This window comes from Paroedura picta, chromosome 7, assembly GCF_049243985.1.
Source record: "Paroedura picta isolate Pp20150507F chromosome 7, Ppicta_v3.0, whole genome shotgun sequence".
Taxonomy (NCBI): domain Eukaryota; kingdom Metazoa; phylum Chordata; class Lepidosauria; order Squamata; family Gekkonidae; genus Paroedura; species Paroedura picta.
Window position 1 is genome coordinate 69,375,317 of NC_135375.1, and position 23,137 is coordinate 69,398,453.

Consider the following 23,137-nt stretch of genomic DNA (forward strand, 5'->3'; position numbering starts at 1 on the left):
CAGTTTTGAGCTCTTCCACTAGGCCTATGGCTGAGGCCAAGAAATAACATCAAAAGTCTGGTATCCCTACTTAAAACACCCAACATACAAGTTAACATTTACCACCAATGATATAAATGCACTTTATGTGCCCTTCTCCCTCAAAAGACGCAGCTTGTCTGAAACTTTGAGATTTGCTTTTAATGTTAAAGTTTTTTTTAATTTATGATTTTTCTGATTGTATGTAATTTATAACTGTTGTGAGCTGCCTTGAGCCCTCTAGGGAAGGGCAGAATACAAGTGGATAAATAATTAATAGCTAATCTAGATGTTTGTTAACTTGCAGGAAAAATCAGCTGCTCTTCATAAATCTAGGAAGAAGCTGAAAGATGAATTTACTTTCTCAGATGATCAGGAATCAGCTGGCTTTATTTACCCATATAATGATCTCTTGGTTTGGGCAGTATTGATGAAAAGGCAGAAGATGGCCATGTTCTTTTGGCAGCATGGAAAAGAAGCAATGGTCAAGGCAGTGGTGGCTTGCAAACTCTACAGGGCCATGGCTCATGAAGCCAAAGAAAGTAACATGGAGGATGATACATCAGAAGAGCTGAAGAAGTATTCAAAGTAGGCATTCTCCCTTTACTTGAGAGATCTACAATGTTTAGAGTGGATAGACATTTTCTTCTCCAACTAGGATCATGTAATAGCATGTGCTAGGAGAAAAGGAAGAAGTCCCTTCATATTATTCTATGAATCATAGAATCATAGAATAATAGAGTTGGAAGGGACCTCATGGGTCATCTAGTCCAACCCCCTGCACTATGCAGGACACTCACAACCCTATCACTCATCCACTGTAACCTGCCACCCCTTTGCCTTCACAGAATCAGCCTCTCCGTCAGATGGCTATCTAGCCTCTGTTTAAAAATTTCCAAAGATGGAGAACCCAGCACCTCCTGAGGAAGCCTGTTCCACTGAGAAACCTCTCTAATTGTCAGGAACTTCTTCCGGATATTTAGATGGAATTTCTTTTGAATTAATTTCATCCCATTCATTCTGGTCTTCCCTCTGGGGCAAGAGAGAACAATTCTGCTTCATCCTCCATATGGCACCCTTTTAAATAATTGAAGGTGGTTATCAGATCCCCTCTCAGTCGTCTCCTCTCTAGGTTAAACAGACCAAGCTCCCCCAACCTTTCTTCATACGTCTTGGTCTCAAAACCCCTCAAATTAATAAGTGACTGGGCTGTCCTGGAATGAAAACTTGATTGTGAAAGGTACCACCAAGTTGCAGCTAATTTATGGTGGCCCCGTAAAGTTTTCAAGGCAAGATGCCTGCCTCTGTGTAGCAACCTGAACTTCCTTAGAGATCTCACAGCCAAGAACTAACCAAGGCTGACCCTGCATATCTATAGATTTCTGAAAAGATCAAGCTAGACTGGGCCATTCAGGTAAGGGCAAAATAGAAACTTAACAAGTGGCTTTTCATGGTTTCAGCTTAATGAGTAAAAAACTATTCTATATATATTATTAGAAAATATTATTAGAATAAATTAAAACAGTAATCAAACAATAAAATCCTAGAAATAAACTCTTAACACAGTTCAAGATATCAATTTCAGCTTAAATTAAACACTTCTCAAAAGGGAGCATAATTTAATGAAAAGCTGTGGACTCAGCAAAAGTTAAAATCTTGTATACATCCTATAAAAATAAACATGACTTTTTCTGTTAAGGTACTCTAGATAGCTGTGGCTGTTACACAGAAAGCCACAACCACTTTATTTATAAATGCCCTTCCTAATTTTTTTAAGATAAAGGATTGCTGTGGTAAAAGCTGGTAGGAGTCCAGCCTCCCTTCATCAGAACCTTATGCCCTGGTAATTTTGTGGGTCTTGTGCTACTGCTCTTCACTCTTTTGCTGTTCAACGGCAGAATAATATGCTACCCACCTGAAATGATCTTCGTAGAGTTATATAAACATGCTGCCTTCAGTAGTGAGCACAATTTTTTTTTAATCTAGCACTCTCTCCAGCGTGCACAAAACTCACCAAGCAACCCTCAGTGATTTATCCCTATAAAAAACTAATTTGTATATATTTTCCCTTCCTTTTACTTACTGTGCTTGGTTACAGTTTTCACTGTGGACGGATAGATAGAAGTTCTAGGGGGGTATTATTTTCCTCATTGTCCTAATTTTTGAAGTACCATATATGTCATGGACTTCATCAACTGAAGTTCTGTGACTTGTAGGTGAGGGATTTAGTGACTGGAACGATTGCATCTTGTAGGTCTACCAGCAGCAAGGGGCACTCTCAAGCATTATATATTGACATATCAGGTCTCCTCAGACTTGATATCACTGTATCAACCAAATTTGGCATGAGCTACAAACACAGCAGCTCCATTGTAAACAACACAGTTATGTTCAAGTGCATATAGAAGTTGAGGACTTGAACTATAGACAAAAAAGCCAAGATGGAATGAATCTTGCTTTTTTATAGTTGCTAAAAATTCTCTAGCCTAAACTAGAGATGTATAACAAGTTGGTAATCCAAGGTGGAAGAAACCCAACCCCAAAGCTGAGATTAAAGATGTTTTGCTTTCCAGCTGGCAACATCTCCTTTAACAGCTCTTTACTCCTTCTATGAGTTCTAGTAAGTCTGCTGTCCGCATATTTCTTTTATGTGCTGAACTAGATTTCAATGCAGCAGTATCTGAAGAAGCTTGGGAATGTTTATGAGGTTCCATACGAGTGTAGCCATACTACTAAAATCAATGTGAATTCTGCCACGGGCATTGTAAGCAATCATAAATACACCTCACAAAAGGAGGCTAACAACACTTGCTTTAGAATAATTTGCCAATTTTCAGTATAGTAGGGGAATTGTGATATCATATGTGGAGTTACTCCTGTTACTTCAGGATAATGCCCATTGGAATTAATGGAATTTGTTTATGATGTATTTCTTCAATGTATTAGTTGTTACTCTTGGCTGAAGGCCAGCTCGTGGCAACTTACAATTCAAAATATACATTAAAATATAAAACTAATGACAATTTAATAAAAATGATAAAATTAATAACCCACAAATGGTGACCCAAAAATCCACACCATCTCCCCTTTCCTCCCTGGTCCTGGCCCCAGAACATGGGGCCACCTCTCCTATCAGCCCCAATGTATTGGGTGGATGAGAGATGTAATATCTAGATGTTATGTCATTCTTAAGAGAGGTAAGAAAGGGACCCAAATATTAATATTGGACCAAAGTACGTTACCTGTCATGGTTATTTTTAACCTTTCATTAGACTAAAATCTGCAATATGTTTTATCTGTTTTATTTTTGTTTTCACAGTGAGTTTGGGCAGCTTGCTCTAGATGTGTTGGATAATGCATTCAAACAGAATGAGCAGATGGCCATGAAGCTGCTGACATATCAGCTGAAGAACTGGAGTAATTCAACATGCCTGAAGCTGGCTGTGTCAGCAGGCTTACTGCCTTTTGTATCCCACACATGCACACAGATGCTCTTGACTGACATGTGGATGGGACGCCTGAAGATGAGGAAGCATTCCTGGCTTAAGGTAACTAAGCCATGCCTTAGTCCTGTAGAAAGCAAGTATATTAAGGTTGATGGCAATAAGGAGCTGGTTTATATCGTAACCTCAAAGTGGTACTACACATCAAGGGTTCTTCCTGCTTCAATTTAAGAATAAATTTGTGAAGTAAAAGTTCATCATGAAAGAAGGGGAGTCATTGCATTGGAAAACCCTCCATTAGAATCAGAAGTGAGATTTTACAGACAGGGTAGCATGGACTAGATCTACTGTGACTTCAGTCTAGATCTCCTTGTAATGTATTCATCACTGGGTATGGTGTAGCATGAGTGGTCAAAGATATAAACAGCGGCAGTTCCTCAAACAATGAAGCACTTATAACAATCATGATACTGACAAAATTACTACCAGCACTACCAGCTATTGCCCAGTTGATACTGTGACATGGCAGGAGTCAGCTGGGAATGCTCATTTTGAAGAAATTTCTTGTTTCCTTCTCCTATTCTGTTTAGCTAGTGGGTGGAGATCAGGGCCTATTATGTGCATATCAGTTTTCAATGCAGTTAGCCAACCCTTTTAAATCGCCCTTTTAAAAAGCATTTTTTAAAAACATTCCCATTTATGCATGTGCTTTGATAATGCATCCCCCCCCCCAGCAATTATGCACCTTCTGCACCTACAGTAGGGGGATAAGAGTTTGAGGAGGGAATTCCATTGCTAGGCAACATCATTCACATTCCAACAAACATTGTCCTCAATTACTATTTCAATTGTAGCCAGTATCTTTAAGACAGAGAGCCTTGGTCTGAGGAAATCAAGCTACGAAGGACTGATTTCTGGGGGAATTCGCTCTGAACTGCCTACTAGAGAGCCACCCGTAGTTAAGGCAAAGGCCTTCCTTTCCTTTGTAGTCTCAGGAGCATTCATTGAAGGAGGAACTGCCATAAATACCACAGAGTAATTTCTACTAATTTACATAGCAATACGGCTCTGTTGCCAGGGCAATTAAAAAAAATATATAATTATATTTCTATACTGCCACTCCCAGCATAGCTGGCATGTTCATGTGATCACTGACAAAGTCAGAGTATTAGTGGCAGGCACTCACGCTCCCATTGGTAGATGAAAGACTGAGCAGAAAAGGGGAGGAGATCAAAAACATGCTGACATGTATGCATCAAAAAAAATGATCGTTCTCAGTGCTGTAACACAAGAAAAGTCACCATAAAACTAGTTTCAGAAGCCTTGCTGATAAAACACTGCTGGGATGGTGGCCAGCGTTTGCAGTGCAAAATAAAAAATAACAAGATGGATTCCCACTGTGAAAATGGTGCCACGATAAGAATTGAAAAATAAGATGTCATTTTTGGCAGTCTTTTTGTGAGTTTTCCATGATGTATAATACACCTAGGAGCACTGAGCTTGAGGTAGCATGTAACTTTCAGGGTTGAGTTCAGTGGATAAGGAGGGTGCCAGTTAACTAACAATACGCAGGCATGTTTTTTCATGTTCTTGCGTTAAAATGTGAGTATTGGAATTTCTAAGTTGGTATTTGGCCATATCTGTAGTTATAAAATGACAGAAAATTCATGTAGATTTTTCATCACAACAAATGGGCAAAGGTTATACAGGGAGGAATGAAATGAATGAGTCACTAGAAACAAATTGTACCTTGTGAAGATTTCTTACAAGATACTCCTCCTTGGTCTCTTGGAAATCATTGTGTTCTAAGAATATTGTAGGGAAGGCAGAGTACCCTGCATTTCTGTAAAGAATTTCTAAAAATTCTGCCCTGCTATCCCACAGCAGCATTCACATTCTCTTTGTGCCAAAACAAACAGATTAAAAATTCCTGATGCATTACTGAATCATAATAACTTTCAAATCAACAGTGGCTATTGCTTTTTGCTGTTTTGTTCTCACATTGTGATAATGAATTTTAAATCATTCCCCACTCAGAAGCAATTGTTTCCAGGAGTTGCATCCCAATTAGGTGTTTTCTGGATTTTTTTAAATTGTGTTTATACTGGTTTTATTCTCCCTCCCCCTTCCTCAGACCGAAGGCTGGGAAAAGTAGAAATAATATTAAATGTTTTTTGAATCCTTCCATCCACCAAAAATTATTAAATGAATGTAAGGGATGCAGAACCAGTTCTAAATATGACTCTGCATCAGAAAAGTTCATGAGTGAGGGGTGGATCTATCTAGTTTTCCTGCTGATAAAAAAGGAAGTAGGGGTCTCCCCTGCTCACTCCAAAAGGCTATGCTGGGAATAGAGTTGCCAGTTACGTTTTAGTAAATCCCTGGAGATTTTGGGATGCTGCCTAGACAGGACAGAGTTTGAGCAGGGAAAGAAACTTAGCAGGGATGTAATGTTAGAGTATGTCCTCCAGTGCTGCTATTTTCTGCAGAGGAACTGGTTTCTATTATCTGAAAATCAGTTGTAATTTTAGGAAATCTCTGGGTTCTACCTGTAGGGCTGCCTGTGGGTTTTCTGATATGGCATCTCCAGAATACAGATATCAGTTCCCTTGGAGAAAATGGCAGGTTGGAAAGGCAGACTTCATGGTATTATACTTTGAGGCAGTCTCTCCCTCCCCAGATTCTGCCCCCCCCCCCGGCTCTACTCCCAAATCTCCAGGCATTTACCAACCAAGAGCTGGAAACCCTACCCACCTGAAAGTTGACAACCCTAGGTGGGAGTCATGGAACCTGTTTGCACAGAAGCCAATTAGGATTGAAGCCTACTTTTAAAAGGAGCATTTTCCAAGGCTGGATGAACAAAAAACCTGACTGGTTCAACTCCGGTTAAGTTAGACTAGACCGAAAAGATTTAGGAATTATTTTTCTTTGCCAGAAGTAATATCTTTGTCCAAGTTTTGTGGTGGTTGAATTGAGTGGTAGGTGCATTTTCCTCACAATTATAGGGATGGGCCTAAAGCTGTTTTAGCTGACATGCTCAGATTCCAGGTTAACCAAAAATATATAGCAAATATAGTTGCAGATTAAAAGAGATCTGGATAAGTGGAAATTTTGCTGGTATGTTCATTTGCTGAGACTGTAGGATTGAATAAAAAATATTCTTTTTTCTTCAAAGGTGATTCTGAGTATTCTTTTACCTCCCACTATTTTGATGCTGGAATTTAAAAGCAAGGCTGAAATGTCTCATGTACCTCAGTCACAAGATTTCCATCAGTTCACATGGTACCATGGTGATCCTAGCATTCCCAGTGGAAAAGAAGACCTCTCATTGGTTAGTAAGATGCTATACTTAAATTTCATTTGACTAAATGTGGCTACGTCCAGGGATTTAATTTTGTTTTTTAAAATCTGAACAGTTTGTTTAAAAATGTTGTAGTTCCCAAACTTTTTAGGCTGCCACCTCCTTGGCTCCCGGGCCACACCCATGGCCAGGAACAAGTAGGAGAAGGCTTTTCCAGCCTCCCAAAGATGGCATCTTTTGGGGAAGGGTTGCCAACCCTAGGTTAAGAAATTATTGGTGATCTGGAATGGAGTTTGGGAAGGACAGAATTTGAGGAGGGAGATCATATTAGCATGAATATGTTCCCATCCATCCCACCTTCTGAAGCTGTCAATTTTTCAGGAAGCTAAGCGGTGTTGGCCTGGTCAGCACTGGGATGAGAGACCACCAAGGAAGTTCAGGGTTGCTACTGCCCAGAGGCAAGCAATGGCAAGCTACCTTGGAACATCTTTCACTAGGAAAATGCAGCTGTAGCAGGAAGAGTCAGACCACTGCTCTCCTACTTCCCCCAAATTCCTCACTGCCCTCTACTGCCCCCAAATTCCTTACTACCCCCCTGGATCCTTCCACCCCCTCCTCTGTGTGTGGGGGGCATACTACCCACTTTGGGAACCCCTATGTTATATGATGTTGTAGATCTGCCAGCTTTATACTTGATGGAGGCAGGGGCAGACCAAGATGTTAAAACAGCCCTGGAATGAGCTAAACAAAATTGCCATGGGGTGACAATACTGCAAGGGTTACTGAACTCAAACCCAGGCTCAGGCAGTGCTGGCAAGAAGTGCCCAGTGAGCAACACCTGTTATCTGCGTTGTTACAGCCTGGATCTAAGCCAAGCCCAACTTCTTTCATGGCTACCAGTAGCTCCAGGAAGGATGACCTGAAATGGCTGGGATTAGTGAGTTTATGGCAATAGTTGCAAGATTAGAAGGGGATATATGTATTGCTTACTTTACTGTATTATAAAGGGGTGTGTGTCTTTTTCAGATTCTGGTATATTGGACCCCCAAAATATTGATATTTCCGGATACTCCCAAATCCCAATATCGGTATGGTATTCGGATTCAGGGGTTTTTCAGATTCATTTTTGTTCCCCTATGGGGAAGAATATAGTCAATGGTCCCCTGGGAAATCAATCCAGGGGTGTCCTGGGGATTGGGGGGCACTGTTTTTTGAGGCACCAAATTTGCAGCATGGCTGCTTGTACCTCTCCTCAAAAGAACCCCCAAGTTTCAAAAAGACTGGACTAGGTGGTTCCCAGTCTATTGTTTCCTTCCGCAAGACGAGAGTAAATTCCAAAGGCATTAAAAAGGACTGAGAACTCCTTGAATGACCTTTAACTGCAGCTGTCAAGCGTTCCAGGAAGAGCTATATTGAATAGCTAAAAATAGATTCTGATCTGTATTTGTTTGAGAAAATACCGCAAAATACCAATAAGGTATTTTTGGGGGCTCAGACACAACCAAATACACATCCTTTCACACTAGCCTCTTCTGAGTAAACTTAAAAGCAGGGATCTGAATACTATATTCCAGATTTGCATGCTGTTGCTCCTTGCGTAAGCTTGCTGCTGATTGTTACTGGTTTGGGTTTTATTTGTTAGTTTGTTTTCAATTCTAAATTGTTACTCAACAATAAATAAAATAAATAAAATATATCATTGATATATTTTACATTTCTCACTGGATAAACAGATTGTTCATAGTTGCCGCATGTTTTGAGTTCCAGTTCAGAACAGTAACTTCAGAATGACTCTTATTTACAATTTAAATGTGAATGCTAAACCCATGGTTTGGTTCACTATATTATAATCTTGCTTTGTGGATTAAAATAATATTTCTTTATTTGTTCAGTGCATGACAACAAAATGGGGATGTAGATATTTCTTGGTTTTTGTTTCTAAGACATGATAAGAAAATATTGCTTATGCAGCTGGAGATATTTGTTAATGCTTAATCTGTATTTCTTTATAAAGAATGATTATGATTTAGAGAGAGGGAAGGAGAAGCAAGATGAAAGGAAGCCTTTTCCTACCAACAATGAACAAGGAAACCTTCCAGGAACTAGGAAAATCTATGAATTCTACAGTGCCCCAATTGTCAAGTTCTGGTTTCACACGGTCAGTTATTGTTTATATCGTGGACATATTTATTCAGATTGCAATACAGATGACAAATCGTAGTACTAAAATGAACAGGGAATGAGAATGACCCTTCAATAAAAAAATAATTCTGCCATTTTAAGCAATTACTTTAAAGATCTGCCTACTTAAAAAAATAGTCAAAAAGCTTGCATTGCGTGAGTAGAAGGGTTTTGCAAGAAATATGGCAATCTTAATCAATTCCTGTTTCTCTCTGTAGCTGCCTTTGCAGTATCCCAAAGGCTGATTCTCAGGAGGTTCTGTGGTTTGAAGGGAATAAGCCACATGGATCTGTTCAGTTCATTAGATCCAGCTCCATCTTACTTGAAATGTCATGGTTTTGAGAGATACTCTTATGTTTGACTTCAGGTGCCAGAATATATTGTACTAATAAGTCAAGGAAACTATTCAAAGATAATTTATACTGGATTTGTTCTATTTATTCTAGTGACTGGCAACATAACTATATATAGAATTGCTGACATAGCCTCACATATATTCAGTATATTATATTTGCTCTTTTTCCCTGTCACATACCTTTTCACCTATCCTGCCCAATATGCACTTATTTGAACAGCTGAAACTGAAATTTGTGGATTTTGTCTATGTTGCCTTACATAATTAAACGTCAGGGGTGGTCTTAGTCATACGGTAAAAGGGCACGTGCCCTGGTGCCCCACTCTGGGAGGGGTCCCATCCACCTATAGCCCTGCCCCCTGAGGAAGAAGGAGAACAGGCTCCTACTACCACTGATGCCTAGAGCTATAGGTCTGGGGCTCAGAGAGCTGGTTTCCAGCACTGGCAAGTCCCACTCAACTTGTACAGGGTGAGGGGACCCCTTACTTGGCCTTCTTTGAGGGGGTGACAGTGGAGTAACAGAGATCCAGTGGCCCATCCAAACCCCCAGAATCATTAAGAGCCCTTGTTGCATAGACATATTTTCCTGTTCTTATTATAAAAGCTACAACAGGAACTCCTGTCTTGCCTGTTACTACTGATGATTGGAGGCAAGCAAATATTATCCCCATCTTCAAGAATGGGAAATAAGAGGTTCCAGGTAACCCATCTGCTTGACATCTGTAGCTGGCAAAATTTTGGAATATATCATTAAACATTCGGTCCTTGAGCAGCTGGAGCAGAGAGCTGTGATTTCGAAGACTCAGCACAGTTTTTGTAAGAACAAGTCACGTCAGACCAACCTTATCTCATTTTTCGAAAAAATGACTACCTTGCTGGATCAGGGGAATGCTGTAGACATAGTTTATCTGGATTTCAGTAAAGCTTTTGATAAGGTTCCACATGATATTCTTGTTGAGAAGCTGGTAAAACGTGGTATGGATCCTCATTCTGTCAGGTGGATCAATAACTGGTTGACTGATCATACCCAAAGGGTTAATGATTCAGCATCCTCTTGGAGAAGAGTGACAAGTGGAGTGCCCCAGGGATCTGTCCTGGGGCCTGTGTTGTTCAACATATTTATAAATGATTTGGATGAATTAGAGTGGATACTTATTAAATGTGCTGATGATACTAAACTGGGAAGGGTAGCAAACACAACAGAAGACAAATTCAGAATACAAGTTGATCTTGATAGGCCCGAGAACTGGTCTAAACTGAATAAAATGAAATTCAATAGGGACAAATGTAAAGTTCTGCATTTAGGTAGGAAAAACCAGAAACCTGACAGTAGTAAGTGCGCAAAGGATCTAGAAGTCTTAGTAGACCATACATTGAACATGAGTCAGCTGTGTGATTTGGTGGCTAAAAAGGCAAACGGGATTTTGGTCTGTATAAAATGGAGTATCATGTTCAGATCATGGGAGGTGATGGTACTGCTTTACTCTGCTCTGGTTCAGCCTCACTTGGAGTTTTGTGTTCAGTTTTAGTCACCCCAATTGAAGAGGGATGTAGACAAACTGGAACGGGTCCAGAGGAGGGCAACAAAGATGGTGAGGGGTTTGGAGATCAAGATGTATGAGGAAAGGTTGGGGGAGTTTGGTCTGTTTAGCCTGGATAGGCGATGATTGAGAGGGGATCTGATAGCCATCTTCAAGTATTTAAAAGGACACCATATAGAGGATGGAGCAGAGTTGTTCTCTCTTGCCCCAGAGGGATGGACCAGATGCAATGGGATGAAATTAATTCAAAAGAAATTCCATCTAAACATCCGGAAGAAATTCCTGACAGTTAGAGCAGTTTCGCAGTGGAACAGGCTTCCTCAGGAGGTAGTGAGTTTTCCATCTTTGGAAATTTTAAACAGAGGCTAGATAGTCATCTGATGGATAGGCTGATTCAGTGAAAGCTCAAGGGGGTGGCAGGTGACAGTGGATGAGCGGCAGGGCTGTGAGTGTCCTGTTTAGTGCAGGGAGTTGGACTAGATGACCCAGGAGGCCCCTTCCAACTCTATTATTCTATGATTCTACTTTTTATGCATTCTACAAGTGGGTTTTGGGGGGTTGTCTGTTTATACAGGATGTGTAGACAGACAGCCCTCTGCCGAAGGATGCTTATACAGCTGTCTGTTTACACAAAATATGCACTATGTGTTCTGTAGATGGCCTATTTAGCATTCCTCATGCTGTTCACTTATACTGTCTTGGTGAAGATGGACTCGACACCCAGTGTTCAGGAGTGGCTTGTCATCATCTACATTTTTACCACCTCCATTGAGAAAGTCAGAGAGGTAGGCTATTTATTTCATTCTGATTTTTGCTGTTGTCCATATATGCTGCAGGAATTACTAATATTGTTATATATTCATGTGAAGAATGATCTCATCACCTTTAATTATGTCCTGATTCATAAAGGAAGATAAAATTTTGCAAATTTTAGAAGTGCAAATTTTAGAAGGCTGAAATTAGGCTTCTATCTTGGATTACCTTATATACTTGCATATAAACCGACCCAGTTATAAGCCGAGGCACCTAATTTTACCACAAAATCTAGGCAAATTTATTGACTCGCATATAAGCCAAGGGTGGGAAACGCAGCATCTACTGGTAAATTTACAGGGTGGCGTAAGCGCTTAATCCATGCTCCATCATCACAGGCTTTCCCATCCAACCTCCCCCCCCCAACAAATACAGAAAAGTAAAGAGGATGAATAGCTGCTGGTTTTTGTGCCCCGTTTTTCACTAACCAAAGGAGTCTCAAAGCGGCTTACAATCGCCTTCCCTTCCTCTCTTGATGCCAGACAACCTGAGAGAGCACTGACAGAACTGCTCTGTGAGAACATTTCTGAAAGGAGAACCAAACAGTGCCCCCCAGGACAGCAAACCAGAGCAGAACAACAGTACCTGAATTTGGCAACCTACAACAACAAGCATAACAGCTACCAAACTGGGAGAATGGACTAGTCTAACTACAGTACAGTTCCCCCCAGAACAAAACACTGAAATAATGAACTGTAAAACTGAACACTGAAAGAAAGAACTGTAGAAATAAACTTTTAAAAGAAATACAACCTCAAGAAGAAAAGGCAAACAATGCTGCCCCTCAGATAAAAGAAGAAACACTAGGAGAAAGAAACAGTAAATCCCAAAGCACCCTGAAAACCCACCCCATCCCACCCACAGAAACCAAAAGAATAGTTTGAAAGAAGTGATTAGGAAAAGAAGGGGGAACAAAAGATCAGAATCCCTCAGTCAAACGTTGATGTCCTACAAGCTGCTAGAGCAAGATCAGCTTTCAAGACCTTGGCAGAAGGCAATACTATGATTGGCTGAGAGCAAGAAGCTCAGCTTTCAAGACCTTTGCAGAAGACAATGCAACAATTGGCTGGCTGGGAGCAGCAAGCTCAGCTTTCAAGACATTTGCAGAAGGCAAAGGCTGGCTGGCTGGCTGGCTGGCTGGCTGGGAGTAGGCTGTTGTTTCAATTACCCACATATAAGCTGAGGAGGGCTTTTTTAGTGTTAAAAACTGTGCTGAAAAACTAGGTTTATACACAAGTATATACAGTATATTGAAAGGGGGTTGTTTGTATGTTTGTAGCACTTCAGAGATCATTTTTTTTGTAGGTGCCATTTGAGCTTAAACAAAAACTGGCATAAAATTAGAACTTCCATCATTTCTTTGGCCTCGGATTCCTCAGACTTTTATTTCTCATTTCAGAAAGAGCGTTTTAGCAAGTCCTTCACTGTGTAACCACCATGTTGCTCTGCTCTTTCATGTTTAGATGAGCAACTTCTGGCATCTGTATTTGACTTCATTCTTGATTCACTTGAGCTAGACCCAGTTCAGCTCCAATAATATAATAGCAGGGATGATCAAGCTGTAACCTGGATTTTCTGTTGCCTCATGGAATTTAACACTATACTTTAATGAAGATATGGCTTAATTTATGTACATGTTTTGGTTTACAAAATAAAAGTTTTGCAGGATACTATGCTTTATGCATGGTCAATGAACTTCTCTGGAGACAGTTTGTCTTTTAGATTTTATCAGTTAATTGGTATGCCCTTAGGACTTCATTCCTTTAGATATTATTATACATAGGAGTAGCACCATTCAGTTCAGTCAGATTCATAGACATACATTTATTTATACGAGTCATTGTTTTGGGTTTGCAGGCCATTATTTTAAAAACATTCTTTCATTTATTGCCTATTAGTTTGATCTTAGCAAGGGGCAGTTAAGTTCTGCCTTATAGTATGTTAAGAATCTTATGACTTTCCAAAGATTGCACTTTACATGTTTCTTTTAACAAAGCTGAAAAAGCCCTTTAGGGCACTTTCTTGTTGAAGAAATAATTTGCCATTTTCCACTTCTCAATTTCCAAAACTTCCTTTTCAGGATTGGTATGCCCTTGGCAAAAGAAAAGGATATGTTCTTTTCTCTCTGTACCTAAGTAAACTAATTTATTACTGCAGTCATAAGGGCTGGTTTTGTTTTGTTTCCATGCCTTCTGGGGCTTATGCAAGGTTTATCAAAGGTGACAACCTTTCTTTCCATTTCACCCAAACTTTAATTTATATTTATAAACACACATGTCTACTAGTTGTACCCTATACTCTCTTCCTTGGAATAATCTAAATCAAAAGCAGAAATATGTTTCGGTAGGAACTTTAACAATTTGCTGAGTGAATGATGCAATTCATACGTTAGGATAAGATGAAACATTGATATTGTGTTGCTGCATTTTTTTTTGCATGTAATGGAATAGTGAGAATGTTTTCTGGATCTTGTGCCCCAACATTCACTCATTTCTCTGCTTCCCAGCAGATCTAAAATTTCCTGAAAATCCCAGTTGTTTTGCCACCATTTGCCTCTTGGTAGGCTGCTAGGGTGGTATGAAATTTATTCTGGAAGAATGTAGGATTAGGATCTGTTTTTTAAAAAAAGATTTTATCAAATGGTGCATCAAATATTGTCAGATGTTCATCAAATAAGAAAGAAATGTATTAAAAATGGGTATAAGGAACATGCAACCAACAACAAAGTAGAATCACATTTAATTCTCATCCTGGCCCTAGATGTGGATTGTTAAATTCTCAGAGGGCCATATACACAGAAAGGAGATTATTCTACAAACTTAAAGGCATTGCCCAGGTTTGCAAAAATATGCAAATGCAAAACACGTAAGGAGAATGCTCAGACTTATATGAGATTGTGCAACTATAGTACGTGAAGTCTCAGCAGACATTTTGAGAAAGGAGGAGCACTTGGGAAAGCTGAGAGAGACTTAGCAGGAAGAGCAGACAGGTAGGTCAAGTGTGAGGGAGGAGGCAAATGAGTGCATGAGCAAGTTGGGCAGTGGTGGAGAAGTCAAAAAGGGCACTGCTACCACCAGTAAGGTGAGCTAGAGGGTTGGGTGAGCAGTATTATGATCTGGAAGGCAGCAGGGAAGCTGTGAGAGGCACTGATACCACAAGGATTCCTTTTCCAGTAAGTTTCTCATGGGTCCCTCCTAGCAAACAATTATGGTTATACAGCACTGATCCCCAACTTTTTTATCACCGGGGACCAGTCAACGCTTGACAATTTTACTGAGTCCCGGGGTGGGGGGTAGTCTTTTGCCGAGGGACATCGCTGCTGCCTGAGCCCCTGCTCCACTTGCTTTCCTGCCAGCGCCCCTGACTTTCCGCTGACCTCTGGGGGGCGCTGCCAGCAGCAGCTGTGTATTGCCACGCCGAGGGGGAGCCCCAGCCATGGTGGCTGCTGGAGAGCACCAAAGGTGAGCCGGCGGCAGAGTGGCAAGGCAGCCCCTGAGGCAGCAGCCAGGGAGGAGGAGGATGAGGAGGAGCCGTGGCCCGGTACCAACTGATCTACGGACCGGTACCGGTCTTTGGACCAGGGGTTGGGGACCATTGTAATACAGGATTAAATAAGATAGCAAGACAAATTAACAATGGTAAGGGATGGGACACACAAGATATTGAGTAATCCATGGTTACTGTAAAGCCTTGAGAGTACATAGTCTGGAATTGGAGGGGAAATGCTGTATATATCCCTCCATATTAAATGTGTAAGTGAACAGTAAAGATGTAGACCTTTTCCATCAGGATAATTTCTTCAAAAATATATAATACTATTATTTGCAATGGTCCCTTACAGGATTACAAGTGATTTCCTCCCCTGCCCTTAGGTATTCATTTCCGAACCAGGCAAGTTTAGCCAAAAGGTGAAAGTCTGGATTTATGAGTACTGGAACTTTACAGATTCTCTTGCTATCATCTTGTTTATGACTGGTTTTGGCTTGCGCTGGGCTAATCCTCCGTTTCAAACAGCTGGAAGGTTGATCTACTGTTTGGACATAATATTCTGGTTTGTCCGACTCCTTGATTTCTTTGCTGTGAATCAGCATGCAGGACCATATCTAACAATGATTGGGAAAATGGTAAGTATTTGGCTAGAAGGCCATTTTCTTAATGGTGTTGCCTTTTCCCCCTACTGGTAGGATTCATTTGCTATATAAATTCAACAGGTCACATTTGACTACTGAATTTTGTTATGTTAAATTTGTCTTGACATGGTCAAGGAACTATGCTGAAAAAGTGGAAATGCTACTGCTATTTGTTGCCAGAAAAGAGCCAGAATACCTTGCCTCTGGAAACTTCGATTCCCTGTGCTTTGTCCCCAGCATCTGGCACTCTATAGCCTCAGAATGAGCCATTGATTGAATTAGCCTCCATGAATTTGTCCTCATCTTTAGGCAGTAACATGCATGGTCTTTATCATAAGGGAAATGGAGAAAATAGTCTGTAGTATTTCTGACATTATTTGCTGATTGTGGAATTAAATTTTGATACTAATCTACAAGACTGATACTGCTTTAAAAACTGCCTTGCATATAGAATTCTTATACTATTCCTTTTATATTTGTTTGTTTGCATTGTACCAAAGATCCTTGGGGGATTCTTTCGGTTCTAGTCCTTTCTCACTTAAATGAGCCCCACTAACTTGACTATGGATGTAGCTACAGAAAATACTTGGTACAAGAAATTACTCCCTTCTGATGACCATGCTTAATTTTCTTTCTCCTTCAGACAGCAAATATGTTTTATATTGTAATTATGATGGCTATAGTATTGTTGAGTTTTGGCGTGTCTCGGAAAGCGATACTTTCACCTCATGAACAGCCATTGTGGACTTTGGCACGTGATATTGTATTTCAGCCTTATTGGATGATGTTTGGTGAAGTGTATGCAGGAGAAATTGATGGTAGGTATGCCTTTACAATTTGATGTTTAGAGGTAATAAAAAGTGTATAGGAATTTTACAAGATGGTACCAATTTCAATCTGATTAATTAGAACATTTGAGGAAAGCTATCTTATAATGCTGGTTCATCCAGACTGGATTGTTAGTGTTTAACAGCATTTTATGGGGTCTAAGGCAGATAAACATTTTTCAACACCTGTTCATGAGGCACTTGAACAGGAAATCCCAGGAACTGGAGCTTGGATGGTCTGTGTTTAAAGTACATGTGTTGCTATTTTGTTGTGGCCCTTCACCCACTATAGAAAGTTCTATGCTATAAAATTTCCTAATCAAGCCATAAGCTCCTGAAAGTTTAAAAAAAACTACTTTAACATATTTTAAAATAGACTTCAAAAGCCTGGGTAGGATCAAGCCGATATTTTTACTGAGTCTCAAATTTCCATTCATACTACAGCCTGTGCCAGCTGGCTTTTTGTATATGCATGTTCCATGATCCCAACACAGAACTTTTGGTGGTCAAACTTAATTTTTGATCAGCAGAAAAGCTTATTGGGTCCAACATTTATGGTTTTTTAATTGATATTTTCTCAAGGGTCTTTTAAATCTAAATCTGTACATGTGAAAGTTTGCCTTCGCTATGGTGAATGGCTCAAAACGAAGACAATGTTAAAATTCTAGGAAAGCTTCATTTATTCCTGTTAATGATTCATTACCATTAAAGCAGTGAAGGTTTATGGATTAAAAAAAATACAGGCTGAAACTCTTACCCTACAAAAGAGGAATGTATTCTTCATTAGCTTATCATTACTATGCCATATTTATGTACACAGGCTTTTCTTTTTTTAATTTATAGCTTGTGAATTAAGTCCAGACTGCCCTCCAGGTTCCTTCCTTACACCATTCCTTCAGGCAGTCTACCTTTTTGTACAATATATAATTATGGTCAATCTTCTTATTGCTTTCTTTAAGTAAGTACCAAGAATATTTAATGAGTAAAATATGTTTAAGCAGGGGTTGTTGCTAGTATTTAAACAAGATGAATTGTAGTATGATGATCCAGTCCAGAAAGGAGAATTAAGACCTAAAAACGTAGTGGATTTGTCTCAGGCCATGTATACATGGCACCTATTTTAAAACTCCTGAAATTGGCAATTTCCATCTGCATAGATTTACAGTGTGAGTAGCATACAGCAGTGACTTTGCACTGTACAGCAAGTGACCAATTCAGACTGTGACCAATATATTTCACACCGTGCCTTTGAACCATGACCTAGATCTCAAAATCATCTCTGGTAGACAGAAGGCAAATGAATAGAAGTGGACACAGGCATTTCCTCTTAAAGAATTTTTGAGCCATGATGCAGCAAAAAGCTTGGGTGGACACTATGATTTTGAGCAGCTAATGGCTATGGGTGCCCACATTAGAAACATGTTAGCAACAATCTACTGTGAGTCTACAAGCAGCCTGAAATCTAGAGAATTATTTTGGGATGGTCTTTATGCTTTGCTTTTAAGCTATTTAGAGACCATGATGAAGCCTTAAACAATTGTAAAGGAAGAAGAAAAGTTGGTTCTTATATGCCACTTATATGCCACTTTTCTTTACCCGAAGGAGGCTCAAAGCGGTTTACAGTCGCCTTCCCTTTCCTCTCCCCACAACAGACACCCTGTGAGGTGGGTGAGGCTGAGAGAGCCCCGATATCACTGCTCGGTCAGAACACTTTATCAGTGCTGTGGCAAGCCCAAGGTCACCCAGCTGGCTGCATGTGGGGGAGTGCAGAATCAAACCAAACTGTGTCCCAATACATTTGTTATTCAAACAAAGCTCTCTGCAATGTCCATGGCAAGGTTAGAATATGTAAGAAATAGCACATATTTCTCTAGTTCTAGGTTGGTTTTATGGACTAGTTGATTAGGAGACTTTCAGAAGTGTAGCAGAGAGGCTGAAATGGAATTTTTTCTGTCACTCTGACTTTGAATGTTACACAGCTGCCATAAACTGCTTAAATACAGTTAAGGCAGAATATGTACAAACTATACACAAAACTAGCTAATTGACTGATTTTGAAATGGTTGTTGCTTAGGAAGAAGGAAAAAATAGTGACTAGTAGATCATTTTGGTATGTTTGCACATGCCTGTCCTACGGTCTTCATGTTGAGCCTTATGAACTACTGTTGTACATGAACAATTCATAAGACCATAAGAGACTGTCATATAATTTTAAGATTGCCAGGTCCCAGGTATGGCCTGGAGATCTCCTGAAATTCCCACTGATCTCTATACCATGAAGGTATAGGCCTCTGGAGAGAAGGCCTCTGGAGAGAAGGGCTGCTTTAAAGGGTGTCTCTAAGGTTGCCTTTCTCAACGTTTTAACCATTGAGAACCCCCTGAAACATTCTTTGGGCCTGGAGAAACTCCAGAAGCAGTGTGATGGTGCTAAATATGGTTGAGAAGCATAGCTGTGTACGTGCCCACCCAGGGCCCCTCCCCCTCTAGGCCTAACAATGGCCATTCTGGGGAAGGGAGAGGTCAACATGACCATATATGGTCATATCACCCAATGAACATTTAACAAATTTGAAAAACGTATACAAATAATTAAGTCCCATCCATTCAGAAAACCCTTCCCTCAGGGTTTCATGAAATTCTGGTTGAGAAAGCCTGCTCTAAGGCATTATACCCTGCCAGTGTGGTTAACAGTGGCAGAAGAAGGGAAAGTGATTGTATGCTGCTTTGAGACTCCTTTGAGTAGAGAATAGCAGGGTATAAAACCCAACTTCGCCGCTGCTGCTGCTGCTACTGCTGCTGAGATCCCTCCTCTGCACAAACCCTTCCCTCCCCAGGCACCATTTGCTGCATTTAGTACTGATTTTGAATAATATTTAATTTTAAAATCTTTTGTAAAATCTTCACAAACATAATTATTGATATTTCATGAGAATTGTTGCTCATATTAAGTAGATTTGTAAAACTTTGGCAACTAAGCACTATGTATTTAAGTCTTGTTACATATTTACTTGGTAATCATCTCTTCTCTCCCCCCCCCCCACTTCCCTACTCATCTTTTCTGACTTCACCCACAGTAATGTTTATTTTGATATGAAATCCATATCAAACAAGCTCTGGAAATACAACCGCTACCGCTACATAATGACCTACCATGAAAAGCCATGGCTGCCTCCACCTTTCATCATTCTGAGCTATACTGGCCTTTTTCTAAAGTGCCTCTGCCACCGTCGACCACCAAATGAATTTGATCAAGAAGAGAGAGGTGTTGAACTGAGTAAGGAGGGTGTGGGCTTTCCCATATATCTTACACAAAGAGAGATCTGAGCTTCCATGATAGACGTTTTTAGGAAAAGACCTGGTAGGCATTTTTAGGAAAGCTCTGATATTATAAAATTGTGCTGCAACTGCATTCTAGTACCTCACCACAGAAAAGGATATCACAGAGCTAGATATATGGTGCATAAAAGAGACTTCATCTGAAAGAAAACTAGAGTTTGGGGCATTTCAATATAGAAAAATGACTAAAGGGGACAGAATGGAGGTTCATAAAAATTATGTCTGGTGTAAAGAATGGACAAAACATTGTTTCCCTATTTTATAATCTTAAAATTCAGGGCAGCACAATGAAATTGGTGGACAGTGCATGAGCTTCTTGTGGCGCAGAGTGGTAAGGCAGCTGTCTGAAAACTTTGCCCATGAGGCTGGGAGTTCAATCCCAGCAGCCGGCTCAAGGTTGACTCAGCCTTCCATCCTTCCGAGGTCGGTAAAATGAGTACCCAGCTTGCTGGGGGGTAAACGGTAATGACTGGGGAAGGCACTGGCAAACCACCCCGTATTGAGTCTGCCATGAAAACGCTAGAGGGCGTCACCCCAAGGGTCAGACATGACTCGGTGCTTGCACAGGGGATACCTTTACCTTTTACATTTAGAACAGAGGTTTACACAATTAACTTTTTGAATTAATTGCAAGAAGATGTTGTGATTATCATTACCTTAGATATATTTAAAATGGATGTAGATGATTTAATGTATGGATCAATGAATTAAGTGACTATTAGCTATTTACAACTGTACATGCTTGAATATCAACCGTTGGTATGGAGGGGGAAGTAACAAGGAAGGCTGTTGTCTTTTTTCCTTGGCTGGAGGCTTCAAAGAGGTATCTGATAGGCTCTGTTGGGAACCACAGTATTGGACTAGAGATGGACCTTTGGTCTGGTTCAGCAGGGCTTTCATTCTAATGTTCTTACTTTCAGCACTTCAATTATTTGCCCATATTAATCAAAAGTACAAAATTCCACCCTACTTACAACAGTGGATCAATCATGAATTCTTAAAGTGGGGGTTTGTGAGAAATAATCTGAAATGTTCATAGTCCTATTGCTGATTTTATTTCAGCAACAAATGTTCTAACATCAGCAACAAATATAATTTTTAGGGAAACTTTTGAGTCAAATAGGTTATAAGAAGGCAGCACCACCCTGTGGAAACTGACTGAAAATACACCATTGCAGGAACCTGAATAAATTCTTAACTTATCACATTACATACAGTTCAAAAATAAAGGATCTATTCGATTACTGATTCACTGTGTTCCCCTCCCCTTTCCAACCCCACAGGCTAAACATAAATCCAGCAACAACACAGCCTGGACTGTAAGATAATCATTGTGGGCAGACGGTTCCATCGCTTCCCCCAACATCTGATTCAATTGCCTGGGAGAGTTGTCTCCCTCCTCACTCCCCCCTATTGGCCTGGAAACATGTTAAAGGGAAGAAAAACAGGCCTGGGAATCATAAAATGACTCCCCCTTGTGTCCCCGAATGTTCAAGGAAATATGCAGAACACATTTACAGGTATTCCATGAATCCTGAATATTGCTCTGGAATACCCAAAATACTGTTAAGGTAGTTTTCATATATATATTTGGACTAGAAACATCCAAATGCACATCTATAGATGGAAACATATTAATTGACCTTATATAAATGCCTTTGAGTTTGTACTGCTGATCATGCACATCTCTTCAGTCTATACATATGAAAAGTTACTAGTTGGGTTCAAATTCACGAAAGCTCAGAAAGCATATTCCTCCAATACCTTTGTATAAGTAATAATGTGATACGATGTGGTTAATAAACACTGATTAATGTAATTATTTAGAACTCTACCTGAGTGATGAGGAGTTAAAAAAACTTCATGATTTTGAAGAGCAGTGTGTGGAGAAATACCTCCATGAGAAGAATGAAAACCTGCATTCAAGTGACTGTGAAAGGATCCGGGTAACCACTGAAAGGTAGGAAGTCTTTTTGGGCCCCAGTATTTGTTTTTACTGCAGTTCATTGGTCTAGAAATGCAAAAATTAAAGTGGAGACAAGTGACAAATTGTAGACTGGAATAACTCCATTGTTTAAAAGAAATGGAAACGGGAGAGAAAAGTTCTTTACCGAGGCTTTTAATTAAGGGATTGGTTTTATAAACAACATTTTTATTGTCCACAACTAGCCTGAGCATTGTCTTCAGAGGCACAATTTTAAACAGCTTAGTGTTTTAGGCTGCTATGCTAAGTAATGGTTTTCTTAATTTTAGTGTTTTTTAAATAATATTTTTTAAAATAAATAGCTACCCCCCCCCACCATGCTTTGTCTTGTAACTTGCATGGTTATCACTGAATATTCAGTGTCATTGGTACAATTGATCCTTTTACACTAGTATATTCTTTACCTTCTTCTAAGAAACCCATATTACAGGATTTCCAGAATTTAATATTTAATATTTAGAGATGGATTTGTATCAGGATGCTTTTGTAGCAGTAGGCATGAAATCCACTATAGGGTCAACCATTTGGACTAATAGCTTCGTTCTGAAAATCTGTTTCAAAAGATATTGTCTAACCAACTACTATAAACTCTCAAGTAGATGGAATTTAGCTGGGAAAGCACAAAAAACTTATCCAGCTTTAGTATAATTTAATTTTGGAGCCTATGAATTGTGAGCATAAGAAGAAGAAGAGTTGGTTCTTATATGCCGCTTTCCCCTACCTGAAGGAGGCTCAAAGCAGCTTACAGTCACCTTCCCATTCTTCTCCCCACAACAGACACCCTGTGGGGTGGGTGAGGCTGAGAGAGCGCTGATATCACTGCTTGGTCAGAACAGTTTTATCAGTGCCGTGGCGAGCCCAAGGTCACCCAGCTGGTTGCATGTGGGGGAGCGCATGCCAGATTAGAAGTCTGCACTCCTAACCACTACACCAAACTGGCTCACCAAATAAGGAACTCACAGTGACAGCTCTTCTTCAGTAGTCTGGGATCCTGAAAAGCTAATGCTGTGAGCGGTGAAACTTTTGTAGGCCAAATTCAGTATGGGACAGGAGGCAGTGGTAAAGTTGGAAGACTGAATAAATGTTCAGCCCTCCCATTTCTCCACTAGCTGAGAGAAGGTAAGAATATGGGAGACTTCTTCATGAGTTCCTTACAGTAGCAGCTCATGGGATCCAGTCCTATATCTGTCTAGTTTTTGTAAGGGCTA

The 23,137-nt window shown here is 40.0% G+C and overlaps 1 protein-coding gene across 5 annotated transcripts in view; it reads left to right on the forward strand.

Moving 5' to 3' along the window:
* Positions 1-23,137, forward strand: part of TRPM6 (transient receptor potential cation channel subfamily M member 6) — a 94,176-nt gene that overhangs the window by 32,597 nt on the left and 38,442 nt on the right. For 3 of the 5 annotated variants that reach the window (XM_077344764.1, XM_077344767.1, XM_077344765.1), the window contains exons 16-25: positions 326-606; positions 3,338-3,566; positions 6,637-6,792; positions 8,777-8,920; positions 11,496-11,624; positions 15,525-15,776; positions 16,426-16,600; positions 17,453-17,567; positions 19,684-19,883; positions 21,773-21,905. In XM_077344764.1, coding sequence (XP_077200879.1) covers positions 326-606; positions 3,338-3,566; positions 6,637-6,792; positions 8,777-8,920; positions 11,496-11,624; positions 15,525-15,776; positions 16,426-16,600; positions 17,453-17,567; positions 19,684-19,883; positions 21,773-21,905 — 1,814 coding nt within the window. Of the gene's footprint in view, positions 1-325; positions 607-3,337; positions 3,567-6,636; positions 6,793-8,776; positions 8,921-11,495; positions 11,625-15,524; positions 15,777-16,425; positions 16,601-17,429; positions 17,568-19,683; positions 19,884-21,772; positions 21,906-23,137 lie in introns of those variants that run through there. The other 2 variants (XR_013232548.1, XM_077344768.1) reach the window with 2 other exon arrangements.